Source organism: Hermetia illucens, chromosome 2, assembly GCF_905115235.1.
Source record: "Hermetia illucens chromosome 2, iHerIll2.2.curated.20191125, whole genome shotgun sequence".
NCBI classification, from domain to species: domain Eukaryota; kingdom Metazoa; phylum Arthropoda; class Insecta; order Diptera; family Stratiomyidae; genus Hermetia; species Hermetia illucens.
The window spans coordinates 43,837,042-43,856,483 of record NC_051850.1 but is presented as its reverse complement, the minus strand read 5'-3'; the positions used below and the strand labels follow the sequence as shown (position 1 = coordinate 43,856,483).

General features: G+C 44.5%; 1 protein-coding gene across 2 annotated transcripts in view; it reads left to right on the top strand.

Moving 5' to 3' along the window:
* The window catches only part of LOC119649563 (serine/threonine-protein phosphatase rdgC), a 316,188-nt gene that overhangs the window by 205,506 nt on the left and 91,240 nt on the right, over positions 1–19,442 (top strand). For both annotated transcript variants that reach the window (XM_038051760.1, XM_038051759.1), the window contains one exon: positions 14,007–14,134. In XM_038051760.1, coding sequence (XP_037907688.1) covers positions 14,007–14,134 — 128 coding nt within the window. The remainder of the gene's footprint in view (positions 1–14,006; positions 14,135–19,442) is intronic.

The following is a 19,442-nucleotide window of genomic DNA, read 5'->3' as shown; positions in this document are numbered from 1 at the left end:
CTCTCTCGAGGGGGGCTAACGATCGACAAGAACCGAATCGCATAATGTAGGTCTCATTGGGGAAAAGACTTGTACGGTTCAGAGATCTATCCTTTTGAACACCTCATACGATAGTTTCTTACGACTTGAGAGACTTGATAAATTGTATTCAGTCGGGAACGCGTATGATGTTGCGGCGCTGATTACCAGACGCACAGTTGAGCAAGTTTAGTATATACTGGGAATGGTAATGCAGCAAGTCAGTAAATAGATGATTGAGTATGGATTCTCCCTAGCCTAAAGCAAGAAAAAGGGTGCCCTCTTAACAAGGAGGGAATTTCGACAGTCCTTCCTATTCAGATTGGTGAAATCATGGTCTTATTGAAGCCGGCGGTGAACTACCTCGGCATTGTGGTAGATATGATGATGATTCGCAAAACCGTAGACACGGCCGCGGCCCTTATTTAGTAAGTGAAGTTTCCTGATCAGCTCGGTTCAGTCCGTCCTTCCTCACGGTTCCAAAATATGGAATGGCGCTCTCAGTAAGGAGGAGAACCGGTACAACCATGAGAGGCTTTGTGGGTTGCGTTCGCCTATCTTAGCGTCTTAAACCCATCAATAACGATGATAGCAGGAGTTATTCCGATCGCTTTCCATGCTACTGAAATAGTGTATTTTTCCATCGTGAAATTCATTGAAAACTTGATCGACTGTGAGCAGGTTAGTTTCGATTGTGGATCATCTTTCGTCAGTTACATTAATACCCTTGGGATCATTGTCGAGTGGTGTGCAAATTTAGATCCCTATTTCACCTGCTCTTTATCGATTTCAATAAAGCTTTCCTCATTGTTAACAGGGGGTGTGTCTCCGAATATTCTAGTAAATCTAAAGAAGTGCTAATACCATCCGAAGTCGCAAGATTTCAGACATTCCTACGGCCGGGCTTTTTCGCTGCCAACTTTGAATCGTATAATGTATTCGCTATTCGATAGGGTTGAGGAGGATTGAGTCGTCTATATCGGTTGGAACTGTAGCCTACACGCACTACTACTATATACATTAAATGGGATAAAACTCAGCAAAAAAATCAGATAAAAAATATATTTTCGTTGGCAGGCACATGAATTGAAAATCTGTGTTTATTCCGCGTGGCTCATCGTGCCACCCATGCAATGTTTCGTTCGGAAAACTACAATAAACAAATATCAACAACTCTTGCAACATCTGTAAAAATTGTTAACTCTTCCGGAAGAATCCACTTGAATTTTCCCAACAACCTCCAGCATTATCACCATATCCCGTGCAACCATAGCAAAATAAAGTCCTCTACATAAAAATTAACTTCGGATGATGTCCCTTTTCATTGACTATTCAATTAAATATTCAATAAGGACGAGAGATGTTTTGCTGTGTTGAACAATAAAGAACTGTAAACAAGATGGAGACAAAGCAAACAATCAAAGGATGAACCCTTTATTTATTGTCGCTGTTGCGACCACGCAAATCCATAGTCCTCGTGTTTTTGCCTGACTCCTTAATTAAAATTGTCTTTTCTTCATAACTAGCTCCACGCAGCAGCATCTACAGTAAAAACAACTCAATTTGCACTTTTTCAGCATAAATTTTTCAATTAGGGATTCCAACTGAAATAAGGATTCTTAGATGTACCTTGCAATTAGTGCCTTAATGAGTTAGCAACTTTCAACTGGATGGAAGTCTGCCTTTTAAGATCAATGGCTGAAGTATGTCCTTTCGTATTTCGTTTTTTGAGTTCACCATTTCCAAGAAGTTTGAAATGTTATGGAAATCAAAGGCTGACAAGAACTCTTAGCGGTAAAAGTACTTAATAAGGATAAGAAGTGTTTCAATGTCGTTTGGATTTTTACGAAGTAACGTCTTTGATTGGATTTGATAAAAATGTTTACTAATTACTGCGATTTAAAATATTACCGCGATTTAAATATCTCGGGTCAATGCTATCAACCAATGGAGAACGGCGTTATGGGGTTGCTTCATGCATTAGCGCGATGAAGTGGCGTTTCGCAACTGGTGTTCTTTGTGATTGACTAAATTTACCCCAAAGTTCTCCGTCCTGTCGCTCTCTATGGTTCTGAATGTTGGTCGACTATAAAAGACAATGAAGGATGCCTTGCGGTAATTGAGACGAAGATGTTGCGTTGGACTAGTGACATGTTTTGGTCACATCCGAAATGAAGATATCCGTGATTGATATGAGGTTGCACCGATCGTAGACAAATTGCCAGAGATGTGTCGTCGATGGTATTGTCACGTAATTCGCACTAACAAGAATTCACTTGCCAAGATTGATCTGAACATCGAAGTCGATGGTAAGCGACTATAAGGTTAGCCGAGAAAATGGTGGCTTGAAACGCTGGATGGGGATTTGAAAGCCCGGCAATTGCATCCAGATCAGGCTTTTGATAGAACCAACTGACGAAACCGACCACGACGAGCCGACTCCGTTTGTGAACGGGACAAAAGCTGAAGAAAAAGAAGAAGACATTCAATAGGAATCTGCTGAAAAGTATCTTAAAGAGGCCACTATGGTATGACCCAATCACACTTCGAGTTATCAAATATGTTTATGAAGTCCGCACTTCCCAATCCTCACTAATTCATTCGCAAGAATTCGCTTCTTCACTTTCAATTATATTTTGGGTTGCTTTTTCCATCGACGTTTCTGTGGGAAGAGTTGGGCAACCTTGCCAAGTTCTTCACGCATTTTATTATAGGAAGCTCTGATGGGCTGCACCTGATTTTTGATGGCGTGGTGCACATTATTTCTAGGGCTGACGTAAGCCATCAATTGTATAATCAGCGAACCCAGCCAACAGGCAATTTGGTTGAATTTGTGGTGGTCTTCGTTACGTCGTCGCATATGAACAGGTTAATTTCGTTTTTCCCCAGCTCGATTTTTCCTTCTGTTTCATGGGTCACGTAATCTTTGCTGGAAGTTGATGTCCACCTTTGATTCGATTCACTGTAGCATATTTTCTTATTATCCTACTGCTTTTTTTAAACGGTCTTCGCATTTTAACATCTACAAATTTTTGGGGAATTTCTTTAAATAAATGAAAGGTTCGTCTGAGGCGCATCAACTTCCGACATGGGAATAGACTTCCCTACTCCGAGTTGGGCTTGGCGTTCTTCCATTCCCTAGTTATCCGCATGAACCATCCTTTTCCATTCGCAAATTTATAGTCACGCACAGCTTTACTTGAGCTCTCTGTATGTCTTTTTTATCTTGACTGATAGGTTGATAGGTATCCGGAATCTAGGATACGCATGTCCGACTCTTACCGATTCAAACCTCCCATATTTTCTCCACACTCTTCCCGCAGGATCACCGTTCCGTTATTGCTTCGCGGGGCTGTTCAGTTCTTAGCTGTTCACTCTAAACGAGCTGCTACCGCTTTGCGTAACGTTAATTGCAGTAGCTCCCTTCTATGTCTCCGCAGCACTTCTGCTGCTTTTAGCTGCTGGTGGATCCGTTTGACCATAGCAATTACCGCGTCCCGTGCTGTATTTGATTGCACCATGCACCTAATCAAATTTTCCACCGTTAAGCGGGTATTTAGCTCTGTTTAAAACTTTCTCCTTGAGCTTTCAAATCTTGGGCAGGCGAAAAAAAAACGTTTTCTGCATTTTCGGTTGCACCTTCACACGTAGGACAATAGGGCGATTCATCTAGACCGAACTTATAGAGGTAATCCACCGCGTCTGGTTAGGAACTGAGTCAGATCGTAACTCGTCTTACCGCCGTTCCGCATAGTCCACATACTTATGTCTGGGATAAGCCTGTGTGTCCATCGACCATTCTTCGTCTGGTGTCATGCTGTTTGCCATGCAGCCAATGACCACATACGCTCCCTTTGCTTATTTAGGCTCGCTTCCTAATTCTCGTACAGACGATTTGCCTCACCGGTTAGAACATCCACCGGGATCATCCCCGCAATCACGCATGCTGCCTCATAAGATGTTGTTCGGTAGCGCAACATGTTTGGAGAGCACTTAACCGATATGCTTCAAAGCTGTCCACAATTTTCTCCGATTTCTAACGCTGACGCTTACACTGGTGCCGCGTATAAAAGGGCAGAGCTGACGACTCTCGATAGAAGTAATCGTCGAGCCGTGTTTCGAGCCGTCTACATTTGGAAGCATCCTTGCCAGTGTTGAGTTGATACTCGCCGCCTTCTGCCTAGTAAGATTTAAGTGGGGTTTAAAGCTCAGCTTGTAGCCGAATGCTACTCCCGGGGATTTCTGCGATGGCTGAGAGTTAACAACATCCGCCCCGATGAAAATTTTTACAGTTTTCTGTTTCCGCCGCTTTGTAAAGAGCACCAACTCCGTCTTGTGGTCGGTAAGCTCCAGCCCGTGGTCTTTAAGCTACTACTTGATCGTTCATATAGTCTCGTTCGCATATATCTCTACTTCGTGGGGGTGCCTGGATGTTATGACCACTCCAACGTAAAACGGGGTAAAACGTCATCACCCTTTAAGTTCCATTGCAGGGGGCCCAGAACAGACCCCTGTGGAACTCCTACCGTTATTACATACATCTTTCACCCTTCGTCCGAATTATAAAGTAGCTTCCGTTGTCGGAAGTAGTCGATATTAAATATATATTTTGACGAATGCCGCGATGAGCGCTTCGATGATATGGTTCCATCTGGCAGAAATGAACGCGTTCTTGATGTCAAGAATCACCAGTGCGCAGTACTTCCCTTCGTCATAGGCTAGTTCAAAAACCAGTTTGGTAGCATCAATCGTTTATAGAGCTCGAGCTCGAGGACCCTGCCAATTCTATTCAGAAGATAGATAGGTTTATAGGATGGTGGTTCACCTCTCGGCTTACGTGTCTTCGGGATCAATACAGCTTTTGTATTTTCCACTCTGCGGGGAAGGCAGAACAGTCTGTAAATGCTCGTGTGAACATGCTTGATGCATTTCTCATTGCCGGTTTCAGCGCCTTGTTGGGGATTCGATCAATGCCGGGGGCTACGGTATTCCGGACCTTTTTCACTGCGTCCAAAACTTCGTCTTTGGTTACTGGAGGGATGTCTTCGGCGCTCATTGGTATCATTGGGAAGATTGTTTCCGGATGCTGGAACAACTCAAAACTATCTCTGCTGAACAATGTCGAAACTATCTCCAACAATAATCTAGGGCACATAATAGGAGGGGTTCTTTTGCCTTTTGTTGCCGACATAACCGACTTGGACGCTCCTCCCCATGGATCGAAGTCTGTCTCATCACAGAGTCGCTTGAAGCATACATTTTACTTTTCATGATGGTCCACTGCCAGTTTCTGCATGCCTGTTTATATTCGAGGTACCTTTGTTCATACTCTGGCGTGTTTCTTTGGCGTTAGCTCCGCCTTCTGCATTCAAGCATTCCGTACCACACTTCGCTATTTCAGCGGTCCGCCAGTAGTTAAGGCTACGCTTCCGAGAGTGTGCCTTAGCATGGAATCGTCACATGCTCGGTATATTCATTGAGATGCTTTTTCTATGTCCGTTCCAGTAAACTCGACGTTCCACTGCAATACCTCCAGAAATGTATCCTCATCAAATGCTTTTGATGACCAACCTGTTTCTGGTTTCTTCAGGTGAGGATTTATAGTTCTGGGCTCCTTAGTAATGTATATCGCTTGGTGGTCGCTATATGTGTATTCTTCGTTAACATGCCAGTGCAGACGCGCCAGCGAATCACTTACAAAAGTAAGATCTGCAACGGAGCCTAGCTCTCCACGAATAAAAATGTTTACGCTTCCGATGTTAGCCAGGGTGACTTTTAGGCAGCAGAAAACCTAGAGTAGGATTCTTCCCCCTTTCATTGGTTTTCCAGCTTCCCCACTCCATTACCCAAGCGTTGAATAGCAATAGCAATAATTTTGGGATTGCGATATTTAGCGTCTCTCGCCAGTCTATCTAGCATGTTGCAATACTCTGGTATTGTCATAACAGCGGCATAACAGCTATAAATGTAGAGCTCGCCGATCTTAACCCTTACAAAACGTGTTCGCGATGCTTCATTGCTTACTGTAAGGCTCGATTACTGCAAGCCCACACCGCAGCCTTTCCACTTATGTCTGTTTTCTAACGCCGGGGTGGAGGTTTTCGTATTGTTCGCAGACAATAGCAATATCCATTTCTTCTCCATACACTTACTGTGCTAGCAGGTCCTGAGCATCTTGGCAGTGATTTAAATTCAGTTAGATGACTCTCATTTACGTAGGATACTTAAAGCGATCCTGTAGGCTGGACACCCGTTATGCGGTTGCAGTCGAGATCTTTGAGATCCCTGGGGTTTTTACTGCAGTCTTTCGCCATATGATTTTCAGCTCAAGATCTTCGACACTGTTTGGATCTATTAGTGGTGCCAGTGCAATCCTTCGCCATATAGCCTTTGAAAAACTTTCTTAGTGAAATTTGCTCGCGTAGCTTGCCCAGTACCCAATCGATGCGGATTTTACCCGCAGAAAGTGCTTTTGTAGCTGAAGTCACAGACATGGTTAGGGTCACTGTCTGCGTTCCACCGTGTGCTCTCCTTAGGCTCTTGGTGTCCGGTTCCTGCACGTCCTCCAGTTTCAATTGATGTTTGAGTGCTGTACAAACTTCCTCCTTGGTAGTGGCCTCGTCAAGATCTTTACAATCTATCGTAACCATAAGACGACTTAAGCGGACGGTCGCTTGCTCGCCTGAAGCCTCGATATTTCTTTATAGGTCATCGTGATCCTTCTTTTCCTTCGATAGTTAGAACAGCGATCATCCTTTTCGTGTTCGCCTAATTCACGTTACATTGTCGCTAAGCTCCTCCTTCCTGAAATATCAGCATGGGACATACCCTATTTTGCTGTTATTACCATCGCTAATTGACGGTTTCGTTTTGCAATCATTCTCCCTGCATCAACCCACTCCTTGCTTGCCTGTCTGTATGTCCGTTTGTATACCTATTCATATGAAATTTGGTAAAAAGGGTGGGATCTGTGAATCTCACTGCATGCAGTCAGTAGCACAGTTACACGTTAAGTTTAAGGGGGGTGTAAAATTTTTCCACCTAGTATAGTCATGTGGGGTATCAAATGAAAGGTCCCGTAGTAAAAACCCAGTATTAGTTTTCACATAGATTGCAAAGTGGGGGAATGCAGGGCTCCAAAAAATGTCAGTTACTTCAAGGACCCGTTCTCAGAAACTACCCAACCCAAATATCTGAAAAGAAATATGGTGGTTCATGCACATGACCTCACAATACTCTCCAGTATACTACCATATTTATTCCAAGTATACTTTCCAGATATTGAATGGGAACCCTCTTAACTTAATCCTAGCATCATCAACGCAGTAGTATAGGCTGTACCATGAAGCATAAAGCTGCAAAGTTTGATGGAAATCGTACTATTATTAACAGTGTTATTATAGTTCAAATAAGTCACTTTTATGCAAATTTCTTGTATTCTAAGATTTTAAATATCAGTATCATACTAAAGTGAATGGTTTGACAAACGAAATGCATAAACATTATGAACTAGGTAGAAGTGGGACAAATGTCGACTTAAATATGCTTATACAGGGTGCGGCAGCATAACTTCCTTTTTTCAAAACTCAATAAAAACTATTGTATGCATCGGAAAATATTTATTTATTTTTTATAATGTAGGTACATGTCTAAAGTTTTTATTTACATTGTTTTGAAGATCAAATCTGTTAGGTGACGTCCCCCATTCTCCATACATTGCGTAAACCGATTTCTGGTATTTGTCATGACTCTTGTTAGCATAGCAGGTGTTATGTTGGCAATTTCTTGTAAGGTTCTTGGACGGTTCACATAAACACGGGATTTCAAAATCACAAGGGGACAGATCGGGAGAGTGTGCCGGCCATTCCAAATCGCCTCTAATTGAGATAAGGCGCTCTGGAAAGTGTTCCCTCAAAACAGCCATCGATGCTCTTGAAGTGTGTGCTGTTGCACCGTCTTGTTGGAACCAAGTGTCCCCCAAATCCAAATTTTCTAGCCGTGGGAAAAACAAATTCTGTAGCATGTTTACATACCGATCCGAATTCACTGTCACTGTAACCTCATTTTCCTCAAAAAACCAGGGACCAATAATTCCAGCTGAGGAAATTGCAGACCACACTGCGACTTTGGGTGAATGCAAAGGCTTTTGATGCAATTCTCGAGGGTTGGTGTCAGCCCAGTAGCGCATGTTTTGTTTGTTAATCGAACCGCACAAATGAAAAACAATAGCACCCTCGGGAACGACATCAAGAAGAAGCTCACACGCGTTCATCCGAAAATTGAAGTCACGTTCTGAAAGTTCCTGCACTATCGGCATCTTATAGGGATGAAAATGAATATCATCACGAAGAATTCTTCTCACATAACGATCGGATAGTCCAAGGGCAGATGCGTGTTTGCGCGCAGAACGCCGTGGCGATCGCAACATTGACGCTCTCACTGCTTGTTCTCAGGTGATCTAACGGGCCGAGGGACTCCAGTTCTTCCTTTTGTCGCACTTGAAGTTTGTCTGAATGTAGTGACCCATGTAACAATTGATTTGCGGTCTGGGACGGGAGCCAACGGGGCTAAATTAAAGCGATTCCGAAATGCACGCTGTGTTGCAATAACCGAACATCTGCTTGAAAAGTAAACCTCAACGGCAAAGGCACGCTCCTCAGTATTCCAACGCATGATGGCGACTGAACCGTGTCGGGACAAAACTTTACAGTATCCCCTCTTGAACGAGACTACTAGCGCTCCGCTATGGCATCAACTAACTGAGTGGCGCGCATTTTAAAAAAGGTAGTTATGCTGCCGCACCCTGTATAAGAAATACACAAATCTTTCATATCTGAAACGCTTAGCTTCCGGTTTCCCAACTTGTTTTTGCTTACTATAAAAGGCAACCAAACTGAATAGAAATTTGTGGGCCGAAACATTAACAATCCTTCCGATAGCGATAGATTGGAAGTTCTGACCCTTTGCACTCGAAAGCCGTTTACGGGGATGTAGGTGCTTTCTTCGACAACGATATTTAGGACCTCAGAATGCTCGCTATTTTCAATTTAAATTTAAAATCCGCCGATACGAACTGCATATTTTGAGCTTAACTGTAGTGCAATGATGGGACCTTAAAGAGTACCCCAATTTCTAGGCTTGAAGTAGTACTGGCGAAATGCCATATGCTCCCGTTGATTTCAAAAGTTTAGAGGTTTCTGGTGGAGTCCGCCTGCCGTGTCCTGGCAAGTAGCCCGATGCCATGATTGCTTCTCGAGTTCTTCCTTCGGTTTTATATATGTACTATAAATTTACCTTAAGAATTTAACATTTTAAATTGAATTGGAATTTAAGAATGATGCGAGCTCTTGATTTTTCGCAAAAGAAATCCAAAATTACCTGCATCCGCCCAAGATTCCTAAGCCAACACTGTTGTCCCTGGAAATTGGCCTTGCAATTTCCGCAGATGCAACTTCTGCATAGTTTATCTTTCAGTGAGTCATCTCAGTGCTGACCATTGGCTCCATTGATCTTTGGAGCCCCTCTTTAATGCCGGAGTATCTCTGCCATCCTCCAAGATGGCACTTTCTTATATCTCGCTGTCCGCCTTGAGCTTAAGAAGATCCAGGTCTATGTTGCCAATCTTCATCAGAAGCTTGATCTCTGATCAGTCCTGTTCTCTTGGCCTCCATCACTCTGCAATTGCTTCGGAAATCTCGCCAGACTATTTATGTTTTGTCCTTCGGAAATATCATTCCTTCGTTTCTATCCAATCACATATACAATCTTTACTCTGAGAAATTAAGAGACCCAGAAGGTCCTTCGTCTACTTCGCTGCGATTTTGGGAAAGTATACTGGAACCATGTGTGCCCCTGCTGTATCATCCCCAGCATATATCAACGATTCTGCTCCTTTTCAACCTAGGAATTTAGGATATTTAACTCATTCCGGCGTGCCCTCCGTCGTGCCGTCTACCAGGATAAGATTTAGTCGTGTCGGGGAACATGAGTTCCGCAGTCCATCTCTTGCGCGAGTGTATAACAGCAAGGCCTTCATGATTTCCTGTTCTTAAAATGATTTCGGTAGTATGGCCGGTAAGATGCTCTTCACCGCATTAACATAGCTAACCTCAGACTTCCGGGTTCCTACATTCGCCCACGACCCACCCCGTATTTTCTCCTCCTCCTTCCTGGGTGAGCTTTCAACCGTTGCTGAATGTGTTGCTTACGCGGATGATCTCGTCCTTTTTGTTGAGGGGAACACTCGGCGTGAGGGCGAACAGCGGGGTACTGAGTACATGCGCATCGTTAACTCGTGGTCTTTAATGGTCGGTGTCGCGGTCTCAACGGCAAAAACCGTCGCGATGATGCTGAAAGGCTACCTACGTCACATGCCGTGTGTAAAACTTAATGGAGTTCCATTGAAATACCGGAAGAAAGTGACATAATCGGGAGTCACGATCGCGGAACGCATGTACTTATGTCCGCACCAGGCGAGCTCAAGCCACGCTTAATTAAATTGGTGTGTATGTTGAGGCGTGTTATGAGGTGTGAATGGAGGCTAAGCAGGAGAGTTGCCAGATCCATTTATGTGAGACTTGCTTGTTGTACGTACGGGTCCCCACTGTTGTATGATTTGGCGTTGACGATGCAGGGTAGGCAACTGCTCTACGCTTATCAGCGAGTGGCGTTGTTAGTGTGTCTTCCTGTCTGTCGTACGATCTCGACCGACCCCATGCAGGTCTTGTTGGGTGTTCCTCCTCTTGATCTGGAGGTAATCCGGCGTGCCACGGTCTACAGGATCAGGAGGGGCGTACTTTTGCTGAAAACGGACTTAGTGTTGAACAGGTGGAGGGGTTAGGACCGCTTGCGGTCAAAAAGGTGTTAAATGAGAGTGTAGCATCTAAGTGGCAGCTTAGATGGGATGAATGTGGGAAAGGTCGGGTCACATATGAGTACGTTACAAACGTGTCTGCCAGAGGAAGTTCCGTCGTGGACTTCGGACTCTAGATGGGCTTCCTCCTGACGGGGCATGGTAGCTTGAATGAGTTTTTCTTCAAGCGCAACCTTGCATCCAGTTAGGGCTGTGTTCTATGTGCGGCAGACTCAGAGGACTGGTTACATGTCCTCTGTGTCCGTCCAGCGTACCGTCACAGCCGCATTCTAGACGACATGGGTGGTCACGTAGTGAACGGTACGATGTTAGCCAGTGCCTTGCTAGCAGTGAGACACTGAAATGCTGCCTTCCGATGAAGGTGGGAGCTCCTCGACGCTGCTTCGCCTGCAGTATGATGGGCGAATGGTCGCGGTGGACCAGTCTTGCGTGTTTGGTGTTAGTGTTGTCTTGTGATGTCCTTCATCTTGTCTTTTACGCAGGGCGGTAGTTAACTGGTGAAATGTTTCGCTGTGGTTCTTCGCTTCGAGCTGCTACCAGTTAACGCGTTGGGAAGTGCCATCCCCGCGTACTCGAGGAGGGCGATCAGACCCGAGTCTGCAAGGGACTCATCTGAAATGGCTCTTGTCACGAAGCCTCACCGGAGATTATCTGGTACCATGGAATCGGGATGGCCCTCTGAGAGCATATGCTCCAGGAGAATTCCGGGGGGATGTGTTCTTGGCCCGGTTATTTGCGGTTGGCTCCCCTAGTGGGAGTTTTATGGTGATTGTGGCTATGCCTACATCGCGGGCAGGGCTCCTCGGAGCGTGGAGTTGCGCTGTACAACTTGGGTGCCGTACCCCTTGGTTGCGGCAGAGGTGTTAGATAGGCCTTGCGTCCACTGGTATGAATGCTGAGCTTGCACTCAGTATAAACCAGTACTGCTTTGCCAGTCATGGCGGGGCTCTGATTGTGGTCCCAAACTCAATCCGTGTTAGAAGAGGACCGTGGGATTATGCCTACACGGCAGGTACTCACGTTAAACAGGACTTTCCTCCTCCTTCTCCTCTTAATTTGGTGCACAGAGGTGGCGGGGAGGTAGAGGGGGGAGGGCAACTCTGTCGGCTGAACCAAAACCAAGTGGCCGAGTAGAACCTCCATAGTGGTGGCACCGGGAGACGCTGTATCGTATTGGCTTGCCGGCCGTGATGCAGTAGGCGAGTGCTCCAGAGGCCTAATTAGGGCGATGTGACCCGAGTCTGCACGGGGATTCATCTGAAGCGGCAATAGTCACGAAACCTTACCTGGGGTATGGTTTCGTACCATGGGAACCAAGATAGCCCCTGGACTCATATACTTCAGAAAAATTCCTTTTGTATGTGCGTTCAGCTCGGTTGTTTGCGGTTGGCCCCCTAGTGGGAGTTTCATGGGGGTTGCGGTTGCGTTCAAGCGAACAGAGACATTCGGGTCTCAGCGTGGTGTTGCGTTTCAACATGGGTGCCGTACTCCTTTCTTTGGTAGAGATTTTGCTAGGTCTTGCATCCACCAGTATGAATGCTGAGCCATGCACTCGGTATAGACTGGTACCGCTGTTGCTTATCACAGCGAGGCTCTGATTGTGGTAATAAAATCACTCACTCACTTCCTCTTAAATTGGGCTAAAAGTTTTTTTTGGGAGTTCTCTCTTGTACGATGCTCCCCTCTTCTTGGGTTTCACTGTCGAAGGCTATGGTGTTTCCTAAATCTTCTTAAGCGCCTTTTTCTCGCCATTGAGACCTGTCTTCTTACTGATGTCAAATATATTGGCCTCAGACGTGCTTTTGCTGGTATCTGTTTTCCGATGAGGAACCAAAGTTGATTGTTGTGTTGACAGTAGACAAATGTTGTGCTTGACTGCGTGTAGTCACCTGATTAATATAATTGCGGAGATGTTTTGTTAATAGTAGGACCACCGCACTAACGGTTTTGGTTACCGAGAATTAAGGCAAAATACCACTTTCTCATATAATTTATATCCTGGGACGTCGGCTAAATTCCAATCGTTTCTTTTCTCAGCCTCTCATATTTCTTCGCTTTTGAACTTTATCCCGAAAATCATTAGGATCCTGAAGGCATATTCCATTTGCCTGATAATGACTGAAAACTCAAGGACCCGCAATGTTCAAAAGATAAAATATGATGCGGTTCCTTGCAAAGGATATTACCCGCATCATTCACTCTAATCAACAAGAACAAAAACCAAACAAGGACTGACTGTGGTACGACAAACTATGTCCTTGACCCTGAGCGCTTCCTCCTTGCCTCTGTCACAAACAATTTTTGTTGCTTTGGGATTTGTTTGAATTTTTTAAATAAAAGTTTCTTCCTTTTGTAAATTATGTTTGTTTCAAAGTCCTTGACATTTTGTCATCGGTTTCTGCTGGTGTAGGTATTTATCTGGTGGTGGAGATATATTTTGTTGATTTTCTGGAGAAACTCGGAAAGTAAGGGCTGTTGAGGCACTCGAAATATTTAGTTGAAGTAGCGAACTCCAAAATATTTCGTTGTGTGTTTGCGCTTAATTAGAACTTGTAGTTGATGTTAATTGAATTTCATGAAGTAGACAAATTATGATGCCGGAGATCCTGCGGTGTTGCTTCGACTGCGTGACATTTTAGGGTAAGACCCCGGTTATTATTGCGTAGGATGTTGGGAAAGGTTAATGACTTGGAATAGTCTCGGTAATTCAAGCCGGGAAATAATATTTGGGAATATTTGAAGAGGGTCCTTTAGAACAATTAGTATATTGCGGATGATGCGAGTAGTATTGTTGCAAATGGGTAGAACCCAGGAACGGCATTTACTCTTGGCTCCGTTTTCAAAACAACCACATTAGTGGCACTTCAAAATTCAACCCTCCACATGTAGTGCTCGTGGAATATGTCAAGTGTCGATGAAAGTGCTTGGTGTCTTCGGAAACTTTAATCAAATCCACTTGAAATGCAAAATTAAAAGGTACGCTGAGTACGTGTAGTAAATCTCATAAAATATGCATTGAAATCATTCCCGCGCTCCATCGACAGTTTTTTCCATATTTATTTGCAAGCAAAGCCACAGAATATATTAATTTAAATTCATCCTTTCCCTCTTTCAGCTATGAAAGCCGCCCTGTTGATACAGAGATGGTATCGACGGTATTTAGCTCGCATGGAAGTCAGACGCCGGTATACGTGGACGATTTTTCAAAGCATCGAGTATGCTGGAGAACAGGACCAAGTTAGGGTACGTAAAGTTTAATAATGTTTAGAATATGAAATATAAATTGCTTGTCATATTCTGTATGCAAATGAATAGGTTACCATGTCAACATATTACAAAGGTTTGTTGCTATTCCTACCTAGGGGCTTGTTGGCTTGGTGGCCTTATGTTATGAGACTTTTTGAAAAATTTCCGTTTAGAGGGTGGAAAAATCGAGTCACATAGATACAACGCGAAGTATTTTTCCGAAGTACATCCAAAAATAATGCGGAGACCATCAAATTTAAGAGAATCTATCGGTTAGAAAATTTATCATGGCAACCACTTGGAGCGCACTCAACCATGAAAGTAAATCTGGCAATTGTCCTCAATTTTAATTACCACAGCATGGGGCTGTACCTCTGGGTTATGTGAAATAATAATCGCAACTCGAGCTGCTTTTAATTATCTGTTCGAACATGTCGAATGTTGGTTACCGGGTCCTCGAAGGAAGGTAGAGGACATCATCCGCGTGCTGGGTGAACAGAACGGGGGCATGGACTTTGGGCACTGGAGGGTAATGTTCATGAATGACAGCAAGAACAAATCTACAAACGTGGAGTGTTTCAATTTGGTATTCAAACTGGATGAAAAGAGTCTGGATGTGCTCAGGAGAAGTCACCATATGGTGCTCCACTTTTTCCTAGATAGGCTGAAATTCAGTCATATCAGGAATCTGTAGAGCATCATCTCCATTTTGAGAGCGAAGAACAATGATGGTCTTCGACCCACACAATGTATGATAGAACAAATTGGAGCATCTTCGGTACGCTCTCCCACATTGGAGCTGCGCGCGGATGATGGTGCACACAGGGGCAAAACTCCGCACTGGTGAAGGGACTACAGAGTGAATCCTACCTGCTAGTAACTTCTCGTACACCTTCCAAGGAACAGGCGGAAGGAAGGAATGCCAAAGACGTGTATTGAACTGCCTCGATGCCAGTTCGAGTGATCGAATCTATTCAAGCCGGACATCGCAAACCAATCAAGGTGCTAAATGGAAAACAGACGAATGTTCTGCGGGATGAGATGAGATTTTTCATGGATGAGGACATTGGGAACTCCAAGTGTGGCTTTTCTCAGAGAAATCAAACGCGAGGGGATCGAGTCTCTGGCGGCACAGTGTGGGTTATTGTAAAGATTTTTGTAATGAACCGCTCGGGTAACACCGACCGTTTTCTTTACTTCCCGGTTGATACTTGTAAATGTTGTAAATTTGCCATTCCTGTTCTATCGACGAGGAACTTTATGGTTTGCCCTTTTAGCTTGTTTCCACGATTCTTCAACAATGGTAATGGTCGGCACTTGCGCAAGTGAAAATATTTCTTCTCTTTTCTCACAAAGTGGCCGCCTTCACGTTGTTTTATCATCATCATCATCAACGGCGCAATAACCGGTATCCGGTCTAGGCCTGCTTTAATAAGGAACTCCAGACACCCCGGTTTTGCGCCGAGGTCCATCAATTCGATGCCCCTAAAGGTTGTCTGGTGTCTTGACCTACGCCATCGCTCCATCCCAGGCAGGGTCTGCTTCGTCTTCTTTTTCTACCATAGATATTGCCCTTATAGACTTTCGGGGCTGGATCATCCTCATCCATACGAATTAATTGATCCGCCCACCGCAAGCTGTTGACCCGCATTTTATTCACAACCAGATGGTCGTGGTATCGCTCATAGATTTCTTCGTTATGTAGACTACGAAATTGTCCATCCTCATGTAGGGGGCCAAAAATGCTTCAGGGGATTCTTCTCTCGAACGCGGCAAGAGTTTGCAGTTTTTTTTTGCTAATAGCCCAAGTCTCCGAGGGATACATAAGGACTGACAAGATCATAGTCTTGTACAATAAGAGCTTCGATCCTGTGGTGAGACCTTTCGAGCGGAACATCGTCATATCTGTTATTGGTTGTGATTTTTAACCTTAGATAGAAGAAATTTTCAACGGTCTCAAAGTTGTAGTCTCCTATCTTCATTGTTTTCGTTTGACCAGTGTGATTCGATATTGTTCGTTCTTTTGGTTTTGACGCTGACGTTGCCACCGTGTCATCTTGCCTTCATTAATGTGCAGTCCAAGATCTCGCGCCGCCTGCTCGATCTGGATGAAGGTAGACTGTACACCTCGGGTTGTTCTTTCCATGATATCGTTATCGTCAGCGTAGGCCAGTAGTTGAGTAGACTTAAAGACGATCGTACCACTCCATTGCATCGCGAATCACTTTCTCCAAGGCCAGGTTGAAGAGGACGCATCATAGGACATCCCTTTGTCTTAGACCGTTGTTGATGTCGAATGGTGTTGAGAGTGATCCTGCTGCTTTTATCTGGCCTCCCACATTGGTCAGCAGCCTAGCAAGATAGAGGAGAATATCTTATAGGTGGTACTTAGCAACGTGATACCTCCATAATTGCTGCACTGCATGATATCCCCCTTTTTATGTATGAGACAGATAATGCCTCGTTGCCAGTCGTCAGGCATTGATTCGCTGTCCCATACCTTGAGCATCAGTTGATGAACCACTTGGTGTAATTGGTCACCTCCATATTTAACCAATTCGGCTGTAATTCCATCACTCCTGGTGACTTATGGTTTTTAAGCCGATGAATTGCACGGACTGTTTCTTCTATGCTTGGTGGGATAGCATGTGTCCGTCGTCTTTAGTTGGCGGGACCTCCAACTCGCCGATATTTTGATTAGTTCATCAAAATACTCAACTCATCGCTCCAATATGCCCATTCTGCCGGAAATCAGATTTCCTTCTTTGTCTCGGTAGGATAAGCATTGAGGTGTATAAGGCTTCATCCTGCTGATTTGTTGGTAAAACTTGCGCGCCTGGTGTGGTTGCTCCTTGTACTTTTCTAGTTCACAGACTTGTTGGCATTCTTCCATTCATCGTCGAACCAGCCGTTCCGACTTTTCTTGCGGCTGGGGCCAAGTATGTTTGTAGCCGTTTTTATGATAACGTTCTTCAGGTGATTGTGAAGATCATTTGTTGATGTCTTATCTCCAGGGTCTCTGTTGACTGCGGTTATTGCGGCATCCATTTCCCCCTTATAGATGTTGTGGAGGACTGTGCTGTGAGTAGCTTCGGTATTCACTCTCACCTAGTTGTCAGAGGGGATTGTAGGTGGTGTCGTAATTCGAGCTCGGAGCACTATGCCAACGAGATAGTGGTCCGAATCTATATTGGCCCCCTATATGTTCTGACATTCATCAAGGCTGAGAGGTGGCGATGTTCAATCAGCACGTGGTCAATTTGGTTGAAAGTGTTCGCGTCTGGAGAGGTCCACGTATGTTTGTGGATCGCTTTCCGCGCAAACCAGGTACTTCCAACAACCAGTTCGTGCGATACTGCTAATTTAATAATCTGCAGTCCCTGATCAGTTGTATTTTGATGTAAGCTATGGGAGTATGATTTTGATATCATCCTTGGGACAGGCTTCGAGGGTCCGCTCAACTGGCTCGTGGAAAGTATCCTTCTCCGACTGTGCAGTCTCTTCTTTTGAGGCTTATATTTCTAAAATTGCTGGATGGCCGCTATAGTCTATAGTGTAGTGCTCTTCTCCAGGAAATCGTTATTTCGTTACTCCGCAAGACAGCAATCGACCGCCCATATTGAAGTGCATTGGTCTTATAGGGAATGCCTTTGCAGTCTGTGACGATAATAAAACGCCTGTGTCTTATAAAGATATAAGGCCCTATGAGCCTACTTATCGTATGAGGCAATTAAAAGAGTAGCGAGGTTCCTCAGAATGCTCGATTTCTCCAACTTAAGCGAGAATTCCAGCGATGTAACGTGGACATTTTGAGCCTAAGCGAAGTAAGATGGTGGAACTCTGGAGAGTACTCCTTGTACTGTTGCCGCTCTCTCTACAGCGGAGGCGGTTTCTAATAGACTTCTAACTGCAAGATTCCGGTTCATGTTAACGAGTATCACAATTATACAATACTTTGCTACTATTAATGCTTTCTACGAGCAACTAAATGCAGTTCAGCGGAAGCTTCCTGAAGGTGACATTGTGATCATGATGGGTGATCTGAATGCTAAGGTGGGAGCTTGCAAGACCTTGCTCAGACATGAGATGGATAAACACGATCTGGGCGACCGCAATGGTAATGATGGGAGGTTCGCGAATTTCAGCCATAAGGTCAGTTGGGTTTCAACTGATCGACCCTGTTCGAGCAATTAGATCGACCACTTGGTGATCAGCAAAAGATTTACGAATTGTCTTCTGGATGTGCATAACAAGAGAGGCGCTGACATCGGCCTCGAAATGGATCACTATCTAATGGTCGCTTACGTTCGCTTGCGTGTTACGTTCACCACTTCTCGCAGGATTGGGTTCAAGTTCAACATCAACCGCTTGTATGATCTAGCTGTCGCTCGACATTGGGAGAGCTGTCTTGCTGATAGAACTGCAGATACATTGAGTAACCTGCCTGGGAATATCGATGACTATTCGACTGCCGTCAAAAATGCTCTTTTGTCGGGTGCTGCACAGGTCGTTGGTCACGTTCAGAAGGGGCTTCATTCACTCAGATCTTAGATCTGGCTATCGCCGGAGTCGTGGAAGCAGATCGATGAACGGAAGGGATTGAATGTTCTACTGACCATTGCGAACGATTGCGGGCGTGATGTACTTGAACCGATACCGAAAGAAATCTCAAAACGTTCAGCGTCGTCACAGGAAAGAATTCGCTATTGCGTTAGTCAGGGAAACAGAAGATGCCACATTACGCAATAATTCCAGAAGTGTATACCGCATCACGAAAGAGATTGAATGTGGTCGCAAATCTTTCAGTGGTCCTGTGAAGGACGTCAACGGTCGACTTCTTATCGTCGATGATGAGCAACTGAAGAGGTGGAAAGAATACCATGGTCCTTAACCACATCACCTCCGATGAGGTCTCTTCTTTAGTGGGCGAAATGGCTAGTCACCGTAATATCCGGATCCGGACTGGTCTCCAAGCAGAAGAGAAATCATTTCGACCATTAATGCATTCAAACGGAGTAAAGTCGATGGGTTTAACGGTCTCCCCACAAGATTATTAATCGCTGCACCAGCAGTTATTGCAGATCTACTGTTTCCATGTACGGAAATCTTGAGAATCCGGTACCTTTGTCACGATTCCAAAGAAGGAGACCCGTTTTATTTAAAACCAATAGCTAAAATAATCCTGGAACACATTAAAGAACTTTTCGAAGATCGATAGCGAGCACACTGGTTTCCGCTGTGGATCCTTCTGCCTTAACCCCATCAACACCCTACGGATAATTTTCTAACAGTGTGCAGAGTTTAG